Genomic DNA, 14,466 nt, shown 5'->3' with positions numbered 1-14,466 from the left:
AAGCCAGTTTCCAGAGGAGAGACATGCTCTGCATTTTAATAGCAGCAGCGAGGAGGCTCCACTGACATCAGGTGTGCCTCATCATCTGCTGCCCAAACGAGGCTCATTAAGTTGCACCTCTCCTCTCTACAGCCCACTCCCACTGTGAGCATGGCTGAAGGACGGCCTTAAGAGGCGTGGCGACAATGACGAGGGGGCGGGTCATGCACACACACACAGGCTGGTGTGGCAAGACAGCATATTGTGGGTGGAAAGTAGTGGGTTGCTATCAGTGGAAACTCACACACTAACTGAAGACATTTACTGATGAAGTTTTCTGGGATATAATAAGGGTGAATTAGATGAATTTATTTCCATTTAACAGAATCACTCTGAGAAAAATTATGTTGGTCAGATATTGCTCTTTTTATAGCTCAAAAGGCTTTTAAGTAGTTATGTTTTAGTGAAGTATTCACTTTGTCTCAGACAGTGTTCCAATTCCATTTGACAAATGAATTTCCACGACTTTTGCATGACCTGTCCAGTCATTTGTGGTAACTAGATAAGGTTTTAAAAATCTTTTTTACTGAGGTTAATGTGGCATATTTACATGTTACATTCCATTAAATTTCCAATTAACAGATTTGAATGTTTACATACTTTTAATTAATAGATTTACATACTTAGTATGCATTGCAAATGTCTCTAATAAAATATAACAAATAAAATAATGTAGCTCAATGGATGAATGGACGAGGCCAAATTTTACTATTCACAATCACTAGTATCACAAAGAGTAATGCTTAGCTGATGAAATATTTAAGAAAAAAGCATAACTATAATATGTTATTTTCATTACAGAAATTTCCCTGACTTTTCCATGATTTTTCAGATTTTATTATCTATGACTTTGCCAGTTCTAGAAATCACAATTTTAAAATTCCCTAATATTTTCAGTTTCCATGACCACGAGAACCTTGCTCAGATGTTTCTCTTAAAATTTACTTGGAAAAATAAAAAACACAAATGAGACACACTGCAAAAATTTATTTTCAAGACAAGTATTATTGTCTTGTTTTCCAATAAAAATATCTAAACATCCTTAAAAATAGATGAATTAACTTGAGAAGCAAAACTGCGGAGGTATTAAGACTTTTTTTCCGAGAATAACTTTTTGCCAATGGGGTAAGAAAGAAATTAATCAATCTTGAATTAAGATTATTTTTCTTACCCCAATGGCAAACATTTTTTTCTTGTTTCAAGCATGTATAAGCTTACTTCAAGATAGGTCTTGGAAGTATTTAATGATAAATGATTGAGATCATTTTGAAATGTCTGACTTTTGATTGCATATTTTGGTGTCTTGGCAAATCTAAGCACAGTGTGTTACACTCTTGAGGAGACTATTCTCTATATGTGATATTATTGGGGTCTTTGCTCAGTATCTGAGAAGCAGGAAACTTAAGAAAAATATTCTATTTGCTCTCCATTTAATCTCACTGCTGTCTAGGAGAAACAATAGAGATTTTAAAAAGATCTACTTTGTGATTTTTCTTTCCTACGGGCATAACTGTCATATTAAAATTTCATAATTTTTCTCCTGTCAAATTATAAGATGTGTAAACATTGTCTAGAGACAACCGTATACTCCCTCTCTTTCTCCCTCTGACCTTTATGAAGGTTGGCAAACAAAAGGCCCAGATGGAAGCAACTTACCAATATACTGTTCTGCAGTGTGTGTGTGTGTGTGTGTGTATGTTTAAGTGTTCATGTGTGTGTTGTCAGGCAGAGGGCAGAGAAGATGCTGAGCTAGTAGAGTGTGACACATGCTAACACAAAAAAATAGCACCAGGATATGATGCAAAGGATACATAGCATATGAGCTTGCCATGAAGGCTTTACAGTACAGCCATCTTCCTGGTCAGAAATTGGAGAGAAAAGTTTGGGTTTATGAGTTCTGTCATCATTTACTCACTCTCAAGTCGTTCCAAACTTTCTATTAGTATGGAGGAAAAAAGAAAAAAGAAAAAGGAGATGTAACGTAGAATGTCCAAGCTGCTCTTTTCCATACAATAAAACACTTTCATTGTATGGAAAAGAGCAGTTTGGATATTAAGTTTATATCTCTTTTTAGGTTTATGTTCCATAAAAGAGAGAATGTCATACAGGTTTGGAACAACATGATGCTGAAGCAAATGATGACATATTTTTCATTTTTGGTTGAACTATCCCTTTTAATAATCCCATCATTACATCCATGAAGGACACATGGTTTCAGCTGCACACACTTCATACTAAAACATTTAGAAGGCACCCCCCCCCCCCCAAAGTTATGATTTTATGTTTATTTGAAGACATTCCCAGTTCTCATAAATCTCTAATTCCACACCAGATCAGTGTTTAACTACATACAGCAAGGTCAGTGCATCTTCTGATCTGATGAAGAGCTGTATGTAAGAGGGAACAGACTGAGTCACATGAGGTATGCTCTATGTAAGCTGCACATGTTCTGTTTTCTCTTTATCTCCTCTTCACTCAGTTCACGAGATAGGTTGTTCACTTTCATCTGACACGATACTTCACATGGTAGAATAAAAGCTCATTGGTACAGGGAACTGAAGCGATTCATGTTTGCTCTGATAAGCAGGGGGAGGAATATTTATGCTGTTTTGCTTAAGGCTGCACAACATGGCTCTTATATGGCTTTCTCGGAGTCTGAAATTTAATAAAGCAATCACGAGGGACCATGCATTACAGTATTTTTATCATAGTTAAGGGGTGTTCTTAGAGACTTTGTTTCAATTGCTGCCAAAGAACACCTCATAAGTGTTGTTAAATTTCTATGTAACACATAGGGCTTTATTTTCATGACTGTGCTAGGCGCAGTGCAATGCGTACCAGCCTTGCACAAATTTTAATCAAATTTTCGTGAGAGTGCTAATTCTAAGTGCAATTTTCGTGCCAACGTGAAGTGCAAGTGGGCGTGGGTGGGAGAGTTTGTGCTCTCTGTGGGTGTATGCACACAAACTGTGGGTGTATTATATGTTAATGAAGTGATGCAAAGCACAATTTGGTCATTGCGCTAAGACGTTTATGTCTAATCTTGGCGCAAAGTCCAAACTCAGTTCACTTAGCGCTCTTAAAATGGGGCCCACAGGCAAAAGTAGATTACTGCTATTCAGTTAGGACAACATTCTGAGTAGTTTTCTAAATATTTTATTAATGTAAATGACATTGGAATAGGTTTGGTCTAAATTACATCTGGACTAGATCTGCTTTAAGTACGCTGCTACTGCTGATGCTACTGCTTGACATTAGTCAATATGCTGCTGCTGTTGGAAATGTGCTGCAACTGAGACAAGAGAGACATGCTGCTGAACAAAATCACTTAACTCCCCTTATGTAAAGCAGATCTAGACCTGTGAAGCTGGGGAGGAGGAGGGTAAATGCTTTGCAAAGTCTGTGCTGCTGGACTTGAATCAAAGCTATTGTGGTGAGAACCAGTTTTATATGTTTTCACAGAAGGTTGTAATTGCCTGACTGGTTTACGTAGAGGTGTGTCAGAAACTGAACCTATCAGCCTGTGCCATGCAGAGTTTCCTAATTGAACTTAATTGGACATTTATAAAATGGCAGCAACAGCAATGTGATATACATATACACCAATGTTCAATAAATATTTACTTTCACAGTGTCTCAAACATTCACAAGAGAACTTACAATGTTAAGCGCAAAATCAACTCAGGTTCTCTCGTGAATGCCACTGTGAACGAGTTTCTCTCATAAGGCTCATGGACATCAATAATCTGACTGAAAATCACTAAAATGTCATGTTATTTCTTTAGGTATGCCTTCAGAAGACTTGGAATATAACGCACAAGCTACATTAACTACTTTTATGATACTTTTCCTATTTTAAGCTTAAAAGTGAGGTAATATCCACTGCCATTGTATTAAAAAGACAGACTTATTAATTAAAATGATTCCTTTTGTTTTTCCGCATAAGAAAGTAACACAAGTTTTGAACGATATGAGGGTAAATTATGACAAAATTTTCATTTTTAACCATTCCTTTAATAAAAACCAGATTAAACAATTTAATTAATACTTACATTATTATTAGTAATGTAATTCATAGTAATACAGTAATACAGTATATAAAAAAATATAGTAAGTAATATAATTGTGTAAATGGTATAAATGTACTAGTGTAATATAAAATCACTGAAAATCACTGAAATGTCAGGTTGTTTCTCACCAAATCAGGTTGTGTTCTGGACCAATTAATTAAAATGATTACTTTTGTTTTCCACATAAGAAAGTAAAACATGTTTTGAACAACATGATTGTTATTATTTTTTTGAAGAACTATTCCTTTAATAAAAACCAGGTTAAACAATTTAATTAATACTTACATTATTATTAGTAATATAATTTATAGTTATACAGTAATATATATAAAAAATATAGTAAGTAATATAATTGTATAAATGGTATAAATGTACTAGCATATTATAAGGAGAAGTTTGCAGTTGTTAAGCAATGTAGCCACTTGGCGCATTAATATGAAATGTGCAGTCACAGGTGTGCATTTATATGAATGTATGGTGTGCTTTGAATGTGGCTCATCCAATCAGAACTACTGTATCTGTTCCTAACTTGATTAGCTAACTTGACTGATTCATTTATTTGTTCTACTCAAATATAAAGACTGAGAGGGATGTGTAAAGAAAGAAGGGAAAAGGTGTACAAGGATAGATGTATCACTGAATGAGAATCATCTGCATTCAGCAGCAGAGAGGAGGAGGATGGAGGGATTGAATAAAGGAGTGGGAGGATGAGAGAGGAAATGGATGGATCCTCCAGACAGAGAAAGAGCATGCGTAGGTGACCTCTTGTGTATCTTTTTACGTTTGTAAAGAGTGGAGGGAGTCAAGATAACTGCATGCATTCAACTGCATAAAGCACACATAAAAGTCCACATGAGTGTACATGTGTGATGTGACATTACATCTGTATGTACACTATATGTGTTAATTTGTGAGCAATTTATGCAAAGGTAGCTAAAAGCAAGCATGTTTTTTGAGGTCAGGATGTGTTGGGGGTTCTGCGTGTGTCATGAATGTAGAACACGGCACGGATGAAAAGCGCTTTGATGTCCATTTGCACAGGTGTCACAGACAATAATCTAAATACATTCTCCTCTTCATCCAGAAACACAGAGATGTAGAGAGAGAGAGGAAAGTAAAAGTTGTGATCCAAACCTGCCCAGCTGAGAGGAATAACAGAACGCAAACGGCACTCAACAAAGAACAAGATTTAAGATGTAAACGAAACATACAGTTGTGCTCAAAAGTTTGCATACCCTTGGAGAATTGGTAATATATGTACCATTTTTAAAGAAAACATGAGTGAGCAGGCAAAACACATTTCTTTTATTTCTTATGGGATTCATTTTCAACTGTAGGTTATAACAGAATAGCACAAACATAAAACAAAACATGGCAACAAAGAAAAAATTGAAATGACCCCTGTTCAAAAGTCTGCATACCCTTAGTTCTTAATACTGTGTATTGCCCCCTTTAGCATCAATGACAGCATGCAGTCTTTTGTAATAGTTGTCTATGAGGCCCCAAATTCTTGCAGGTAGTATAGCTGCCCATTCATCTTGGCAAAATGCCTCCAGGTCATGCAAAGTCTTTGGTCGTCTTGCATGAACCGCACGTTTGAGATCTCCCCAGAGTGGCTCGATGATATTAAGGTCAGGAGACTGTGATGGCCACTCCAGAACCTTCACCTTTTTCTGCTGTAACCACTGGAGGGTCAACTTGGCCTTGTGCTTAGGGTCACTGTCATGCTGGAAAGTCCAAGAGCGTCCCATGCGCAGCTTTCGTGCAGAAGAATGCAAATTGTCTGCCAGTATTTTCTGATAACATGCTGCATTCATCTTGCCATCAATTTTCACAAGATTCCCCGCACCTTTAGAGCTCACACACCCCCAAAACATCAGTGAGCCACTACCATGCTTCACAGTGGGGATGGTATTATTTTCACTATAGGCCTTGTTGACCCCTCTCCAAACATAGCGCTTATGGTTGTGACCATTAAGCTCTATTTTGGTCTCGTCACTCCAAATTACAGTGTGCCAGAAGCTGTGAGGCGTGTCAAGGTGTTGTCGGGCATATTTTAGCCAGGCTTTTTTGTGGCATTGGCGCAGTAAAGGCTTCTTTCAGGCAACTCGACCATGCAGCTCCTTTTTGTTCAAGTATCATCGTATTGTGCTCCTTGAAACAACCACACCGTCTTTTTCCAGAGCAGCCTGTATTTCTCCTGAGGTTACCTGTGGGTTTTTCTTTGTATCCCAAACAATTCTTCTGGCAGTTGTGTCTGAAATCTTTCTTGGTCTACCTGACCTTGACTTGGTATCAAGAGATCCCCAAATTTTCCACTTCTTAGTAAGTGATTGAACAGTACTGACTGGCATTTTCAAGGCTTCAGATATCTTTTTATATCCTTTTCCATCTTTATAAAGTTCCATTACCTTGTTATGCAGGTCTTTTGACAGTTCTTTTCTGCTCCCCATGGCTCAGTATCTAGCCTGCTCAGTGCATCCACGTGAGAGCTAACGAACTCATTGACTATTTATACACAGACACTAATTGCAATTTAAAAAGCCACAGGTGTGGGAAATTAACCTTTAATTGCCATGTAAACCTGTGTGTGTGTCACCTTTATGTCTGTAACAAGGCCAAACATTCAAGGGTATGTAAACTTTTGATCAGGCCCATTTGGGTGATTTCTGTTATCATTATGATTTAAAAAGGAGCCAAACAACTATGTGATAATAAATGGCTTCATATGATCACTATCCTTAAATAAAAAACTTTTTTGCATGGTCAATCATATTTCAAAATCAATGCCAAAATTTCACAATTTCTGCCAGGGTATGCAAACTTTGAGCACAACTGTAGATACAAAGGAATGTTCCAGATTCAATACAAGTTAAGGTCAATCGAGAACATTTGTGACATAATGATGGTTACCACAAAAGTAATTTTGAATCGTCCCTTGTTAATTAAAAAAAAGCAAAGATTGCAATTACAATAATACACTTACAATCCAAGTAAATGGAGCCAGTCAATAAACGTTAAAATACACACGTATTCAAAACTATAGACACAAGATGTGAACATTATACATGTTAACATGATTTCAATGTGATAAAATAGCTAACTAATCTTACTGTGTAGATATAACTGATATTTTAACGTTTTTTGTCATGGTGACGTAACACTGGTAAATCCTGTAATCTGGCAAAATGCTGTAACGCAGGTAAATCCTTGATTTTATCACACTAAAATCATGTTCACATTGTCACAGTACAGGCTGGTTCATCAGGCTTGTTCTGTGTGTTTGTTTTTCTTCTCCCTCATGTTCCCCAGCTGCCGCTTCTCATTCGTGATTAGAGTTGCTACGGCAATGCTGATCATGCTGCTCGTTTGTTTATTAGTGGCAGCTGTGCTCTATTTCCCTCTTCCTACTTATACCTCTGTGTTTGTCTCATTCATTGCTAGATCATAGTTTGTGTTGAGTGCTACTTACCTTACTCTCCAGCCTCGGTCCAGCTGTGATGTCTCTCAGTGTTTGTCTGGCTCTAGTCAGTTGACAGTTTCCTGTATTGGACTTCTCTATTGCCCGTGCCACCACCAGTCTCTCCACTCGCCTGTTCCCGCCCCCAGGGGTGATCCATCGAAGCCCTTCCTCGCACTGATCACTCTTCAGCCGCTTCCTCATCCCCCACCCTAAATGCAGCCTTTTGGACTTATATTCTTCAGTTATTTGAACTGCCTCTCTGTTTGTCAATGTAACACATAACAGACAGGCAAGGAGAAGGTGGGAACCAGCTGAACAGTAAACAAAGTTTAATGGTAAACTTAAAACCAACATAAACAAACGTGCAGCGCGGCCGTGTGCATCTCTCTCTCCCAAACCAGCATCTCCGGCTGCCCCTTATCTCACTCTCCCGCTGATCAGCTGATTCAGCGCCAGCCATGTCCCATCACGGCCTGGCCATGCCCTCCTCCTCGTCACACTCCTCCCCGGCCCGATTCAGGCTGGGGCACCACCATTCTGACTAACGCTGCTCTTCCAGCCGTTCTGTCAGCCAGTGGTCCACCCGCCTACTGTGAACCTGGGGGAAGAGACAAGGGAAAACGTGGGGAGAGGGAAAGGGCAAGTGGAAATACACATAGAGAGAGAGGAGAGAGAGAGAGAAGCACTTGCTCGCCGGCTCCCGGATGTGCTGGTGCCTGGTCCTCAACCGCTCCGCCGCTCTCTGGCGGATGCCAGCTCGCTCCTCCCCCGGCGGACGGCAGCGAGTCCTCTGGCCCCTGGTGGACGGCAGCGACCCCTCCATCCCCAGGCAGATGGCCACAGCTGCTCCCCATGGCAGATGGAAGCGGTGAGGACTCCACGGCAGTGCATCCCTCCTCCTTCCCGGGTTTTGGCACCACCGTAACAGGTAAAGGATGGGCAAGGAGGAGGCGGGAACCGGCTGAACAGTAAACATAAATTTTAATGGTAAACTTAAAACCAACATAAACAAACGTGCAGCGTGGCCGCGTGCATCTCTCTCTCCCAAACCGGCGTCTCCGGCTGCCCCTTATCTCACTCTCCTGCTGATCAGATGATTCAGCGCCAGCCATGCTCATTCACGGCCGGGCCACACCCTCCTCCTCATCACAGTCATTAAACTGCATTAACTGTTCCTCTGCATCTTGGGTCCTTCCTTGTACCACTGTGACATTACGATCTAGCCACCAATGGACCCAGCAGAGGAAGCCAACTTCCGTTCTGCCCTCACACAACAGGGTGCATTGCTGGGACATCAACAAGAGCATATCGCCTCCACCAAACAAGCCCTGGAAGTGATCACTTCACAGTTGGCAGAATTGACGACAGTTCACCAGCAGCTTCATTCCCCTTCTGATGCCGGTCTGCACACTGAGCCTCCCACTTATTCATTGGCAGTACCCCCTATGCCTGGACAGACCGAGCCTCGGTTGCACCCTCCAGCACCCTACTCAGGTGAGGATGGCTCGTGTAGGTCATTTTTGTCACAATGCACCATGTTTTTCTCTTTGCAACCTTCCTCCTTCCCATCAGATACTACCAAGATTGCCTATGTCATTGGGCTCCTGAGTGGGGTACCACCATGTGGGATAACCGCCATCCTTGCTGCGTGTCGTTCCAAGCCTTCTCTGATGAGTTCCGCAAGGTATTCGACCATTCCACGCAGGGAAGAGACGTCGCGAGAGCCCTCTCCAGTTAAACTCAGGGTGATCGGTCTATCGTGGACTTTGCCATTGAGTTCCACACTCTCGAGGCTGGAAAGACCAGACTCAGTGGGACTGGTTCCTGCATGGTCTTGCTGATAGTATCCTGGATGAAATTTACTCCATGGACCTTCCCCCACGTTTTGACAACCTTGTGGATTTGGCCACACAAGTAAATAAATGGCTCCACCTCTGACGCCACCGGAGGGGCACTGCCAAGCCTGGTGAGTTGACATGTCCTTCCCCATCTCCGTCAGCTGCCGGGTTGCTGGAGTCTTCATCAGACATTGAGCCCATGCAGGTCACATGGATCTGTCTACCTCTTGAGAAGAAGCAGTGTCACCTCTCCCAGTGCTTGTGTCTTTACTGTGGATGTCCCGGCCACATTTCCGCATCCTGTCCATTAAAAGGTACAGCTCGCCAGTAGTGGAGGGAATATTGGCAAGCGTTACACCTTTAAACAAATCCCCTGCATCAAGAACACTTCTTCCTGATAGGCAGCAGTGGGGGTCGGTTAGTCACCAGATCTCTGCCCTGGTCAACTCCGGAGCCGAGGGCAACTTCATGGACCGCCAACTCGCCCCCAAGTGGCATGTCCCCACTGTCCATCTGGAAGAGCCCATCACCACCCACACATTATGTGGCACTCCATTGTCAGTAGTTACCCACGCCACTGGGCCTCTCTCCCTCGTCTCTGGAATCCACACTGAATTCATCACCTTCCTCCTCCTTGACTCATCTTCCTCCTGTCATGTTAGGATGCTAACATTGTATTGTGGTAATTCACAATCCTCATATTGATTGGTCATCCCATTCTGTTTTGGCTTGGAATCCTTATTGTTTATCTAATTGTCTGTCATCTGTTGTTCCCCCGTCGAGTCTTGTTCTGTGTCACAGGGTGAATCGGTTGATCTGTCCGGGGTGCCAATTGCCTATCATGACCTGGGGGCGGTGTTTAGTCAGTCCCATGCCGGTTCCCTGCCTCCTCATCACCCTCTCGGTTCCTGAGAGGGAGGCCATGAAGTTATATCAACGAGTCTCTGGCAGCCGGTCTCATCCGTCATTCCACTTCTCCGGTGGGGGCGGGGTTCTTCTTTGTGGAGCAGAAAGATGGTTTGCTCAGACCCTGATTATCGTAGGCTGAATGACATCATGGTAAAGAATCGCTATCCTTTGCCGTTGATGTCCTCAGCTTTCGAACTCTCAGGGGGCGACTATTTTTACAAAGTTGGACCTATGTAGTGCGTTTTTCCACACGCAGTCGGTTCTGTTTCTGGGATTCATTATTTCGTCCAAGGGTATTTGTATGGATCCTAACAAGGTCAACCCCATATTCCCGTGAGCCCAGTCCGCATTCCTTTTGTTAAAGAAAAGGTTCTGCTCAGCTCCTATTCTTTGATTGAGCTTAAATGGTTCTGAACCTGGAACATTCCTTTAAGGCATTATATGGACTTACATAAGGACCATGTGGTGTGAGTGCAAAAGAGATGGACATAAAAGCAATAGAAGTGTCAAGGATGCATAGAGTGTTTTAACAGAAGAAAAGAATTAGAGGTGGATAAAAAGAAGAATAGATGTGTATGGAGGACAGAAAACAAGACACTTTTGCCATGTTACACATAAACCAAAAAGGATGTGTGAAGACATGTTTTTATGTGTGTAGTTAATAATGGCATTAAAATTCAGTAGGGATGCACCGATCATACTGAAGCTTTTAGACGGATCAGTTATCGGTCCGACGAGACCGATCCAAATCCAATACTGTGTGTTAGTCATGTTCGTTACTGTCAAGATCAAAATATGACATAAAAGAACCATAAAAACACAATTAAAGTAGTTCATATGACTCGTGCATTTTATTCAAAGCCACTTGAAGATGTGCAATAGCTCTGTGAATCACAAAAGGCTGTGTTTAATAAGTAAATATATAAAATGCACACGCAGCTCAGCGCGTCAGTGAATGGCGCTGCTCTGTTTACACACACACTCGCGGCTATTTTTAGCCTTCACACGGTGCACAATATTTGAGCGCTACTCACGAACAACATCTCAGATGTAGATGCTCAATAGTTCGGTTCACTTATAATATGCATTTAGAATGGCACTGGAGGTGCTTTTTTTTTTTACCAGAAATTGAATAAGAAGCAAATTAAACTACTGTGAACTTGCCTACAAACAGACACACTTACAGGACTTCCTGGAGAGTTCAGAATGTCATAATAAAAGCGTGAGGGTTTAAAAGTTAAAGGTGCAGGATTGAGATATTTTAATATATATTACTATTATAATATATTATTATTATTATCATTTGTTTACAAATTATAATAATATTTAAGTTGAATGGGTTCCAAAAAATAACTGTGTGAATGAAAATTGAGCTGATATCTTACAACTAAATTGAACAAAAAAGACATCTGAATCCTTTAAAGTCCAGATACAAGTTGAAATGACTTATACTGGAATTACTGTCAATTTTGCTGCTACATTATCCAGTATACTAGTTAACAATAAAGTTTTTCTTGATAAATAATACATTTATACTGAAATAATGTGCAGTTAGAGGTTTGTGTTTCTTTACATATTAAAGAGCACACCCAATTAGATCCACACAATAATGTAAAGATATTCTAAACTGATTATGCAAAATAAAACCAACACTGGTATCGGATCGGTATTGGGCGATACTGAGATTTCTGATATGGGAATCGGATCGGAAGAGAAAAAGTGGTATCGGTGCATCCCTAAAATTCAGCAGACTAATTGAATATTAATGAATGGAACATTAAGTGATTTATTGATAGAATTAAACCTTACTTAAGAAAATACCAAAATAAATGCATAAGCTGTAATATGGAACTGAAAAGTATTTAAAGTGTAAGTATTTTAGTTGCAAACAAAAAGTCTGTTTTAAAAACCTCCAGCTGTTTTTGATTGCTTTTCATGCCAGGGTCTGCTGATCTACTGGGACACCAGAGGGGCAGACTGTCCCTGAATACTTCAGGCTACAATCCTGCACTCTCCACTATTGAGTTGGAAGGAAGATTTGGATGCTTTGCATAAAATATGAAAGACTAAAGTGTTCATTTCAGTTTAGTTAAGACTGTTCTTAATTTAATCAGGAATTATTCCTCCATCTCACTCTTTCTCTATTTTTTTTATTCTATTGTCTTTCTTCTTCCCCTCCTCCCATTTGACCTTTTTCTTACCTTCTCTATAAAGTGAGAATTTTGCTAATTTCTTTCCAACCCTTCTTTCTTTTACCTTTCATCTGTAACCCCTTCAATCTTACGATCTCCTTACAGTGCTTTCTTTCTTTTTTCTTTCTTTCTTTTTCTTTATCACTCCTTCCTTTATTATTTAGCATCTCTATAGACCTCCTCCAAAAATCAGTGTTTATTGATCAGCTCATCTCATCTTTCCCTCTTACCTTTTCTTGCCCTCCTGGTCTCTGTGTCTCCAGTCCACTCGACTTTTGCGGTACAGCAGGTTCATGTCGCCACGGGGATACTCCTCTTCCTCCTCACAGCCAATAACAGCACAGTGCAGCCACTGGCCCCGCCTCTCTATGTCACGCAGGAAATTCTCCACCGCCACATCCTGGGCGGAGCCAGAGCTCATGGTATAGAGGACCAGTAAGGATCGGGGGGGGGGGGATTTTAAAGTTTTCCCCGTCCCAGTTACCTGAAAAAGAGAGAAATACAGTTGATTATTAGTTATCCAATATGATGCACAGTAATTCCAATATTTCTGATAACCTAAAATCCCAACCAAGTTGGGCTGGAGGAGGGATGCCAGAAGAACTGTCTGAAAGGTAAATAGCTGTTGATGTACCCTTGTTATCGTGATTAGTGGATTACAAGCACATGCTTTCATTAAAAATGTCCTCAGGAGCTCCATTTAGTTCTATGCTAAATGCTATCCCCTGCTTTAGTTTAAACAAAGTTTTCAAAACCTTTTTTCAATATTCTCCTAAGCTCCAGTGGTTTTATATTTGGTTTATAAAGCAGTCTCTAGAGCTTTCTGCTGAGGTTTCCCATAATCCTTTAGTTCACACAATGAGAAGTAGCTTTAATTCAGATATGGTTGTCCTGCATAAACATGACTGAAGAGATAAAGGCACATTACAGCAGCCAGTGAAACCCAAAGACCAATCATAAACTCTCTGCTGCAGCATGAAATGTGCAGGTATTAAAACATAGCAGAACTAGAAATGTGAGTGTTCATGCTGAAAAATGCAATGAAATGTACAGTATTGTACTATAAGCATTCGAGTGATGTACTTGTCTGCACTTTATCATGTAGTCTACATGACATACAGTACATTGGAGACAATTCCTTACTGATATCAGATATATGGCCATATATGAACATATATAAAATTATAGTTCATATATTTGAGCATACATGCAAATATTTTTAAATTCCACTATTATTTGGGAGAATGTATGTTACATAATATGAAAATGAACAATTTTTTAAATGTTTTGAAATGTATGTACTACATATGTACAAGAGGAAAAACTTCAGGTTGTGGCCCTTGTGCATAGACAACTATAAGTAGGTAATTCGTAGGTTGATTTCCTCGAAAACTGTAAATACAGAGTCTATGTGGCGCTATGAAAAATACTGCTTTGTGTGTTTGAGCATCCCGACCTCTGACACATAACACTGACTGAACCAGTGACATGAGTTTGGGGTTCAATCAGCGGAAGGGTGTAGGAACTATTCTGGAAAGCTGTTTGGAAACAATATTTATTTTTGCAATTTTGTGTGGTGGCGCAGAAATTACACATTTCAACTTCAACTAAAAATGTAAACCTTCATATGCAATGTTCCTGCATCCCCATCAGCACTACACCTTCATCTTCATCACAGCAGCCTGTAAAGTCCATGTACCATTAAGTTTTCTTTCTGTGGAAGGTTCTAAGAAAGCATGTGAGGCTCAGTTGGCTGCAGGCCCCCAGGCTGCCCTGACTGTGCCTGTGTAAATATCTGCAGTCTTTAATGCAGCTTGTCACATGTAGAACACACAGGCTTTCTGGCAAGAGTGAGAAAGCAAGAGAAGAGAGAGAAGGAGAGAGAGGGAGAGCATTCGAGCTTCTTGTTGTGGGGCAGATATTCTACAGAGTGCTTTGAGTTTGAGCACCGGGTA

At 40.5% G+C, this 14,466-nt stretch overlaps 1 protein-coding gene across 1 annotated transcript in view; it reads right to left on the bottom strand.

The window, feature by feature from the left end:
- Positions 1 to 12,932, bottom strand: part of LOC127433119 (neuronal tyrosine-phosphorylated phosphoinositide-3-kinase adapter 1-like) — a 29,992-nt gene extending 17,060 nt beyond the window's left edge. Inside the window, exon 1 of the mRNA XM_051684786.1 lies at positions 12,742 to 12,932. Coding sequence (XP_051540746.1) covers positions 12,742 to 12,932 — 191 coding nt within the window. The remainder of the gene's footprint in view (positions 1 to 12,741) is intronic.
- Between the last annotated feature and the right edge of the window lie 1,534 nt (positions 12,933 to 14,466).

Source organism: Myxocyprinus asiaticus, chromosome 4 (assembly GCF_019703515.2).
Source record: "Myxocyprinus asiaticus isolate MX2 ecotype Aquarium Trade chromosome 4, UBuf_Myxa_2, whole genome shotgun sequence".
Taxonomy (NCBI): domain Eukaryota; kingdom Metazoa; phylum Chordata; class Actinopteri; order Cypriniformes; family Catostomidae; genus Myxocyprinus; species Myxocyprinus asiaticus.
Note: the sequence above shows the minus strand (reverse complement) of the source record. Positions and strands in the feature narration are given on the sequence as shown.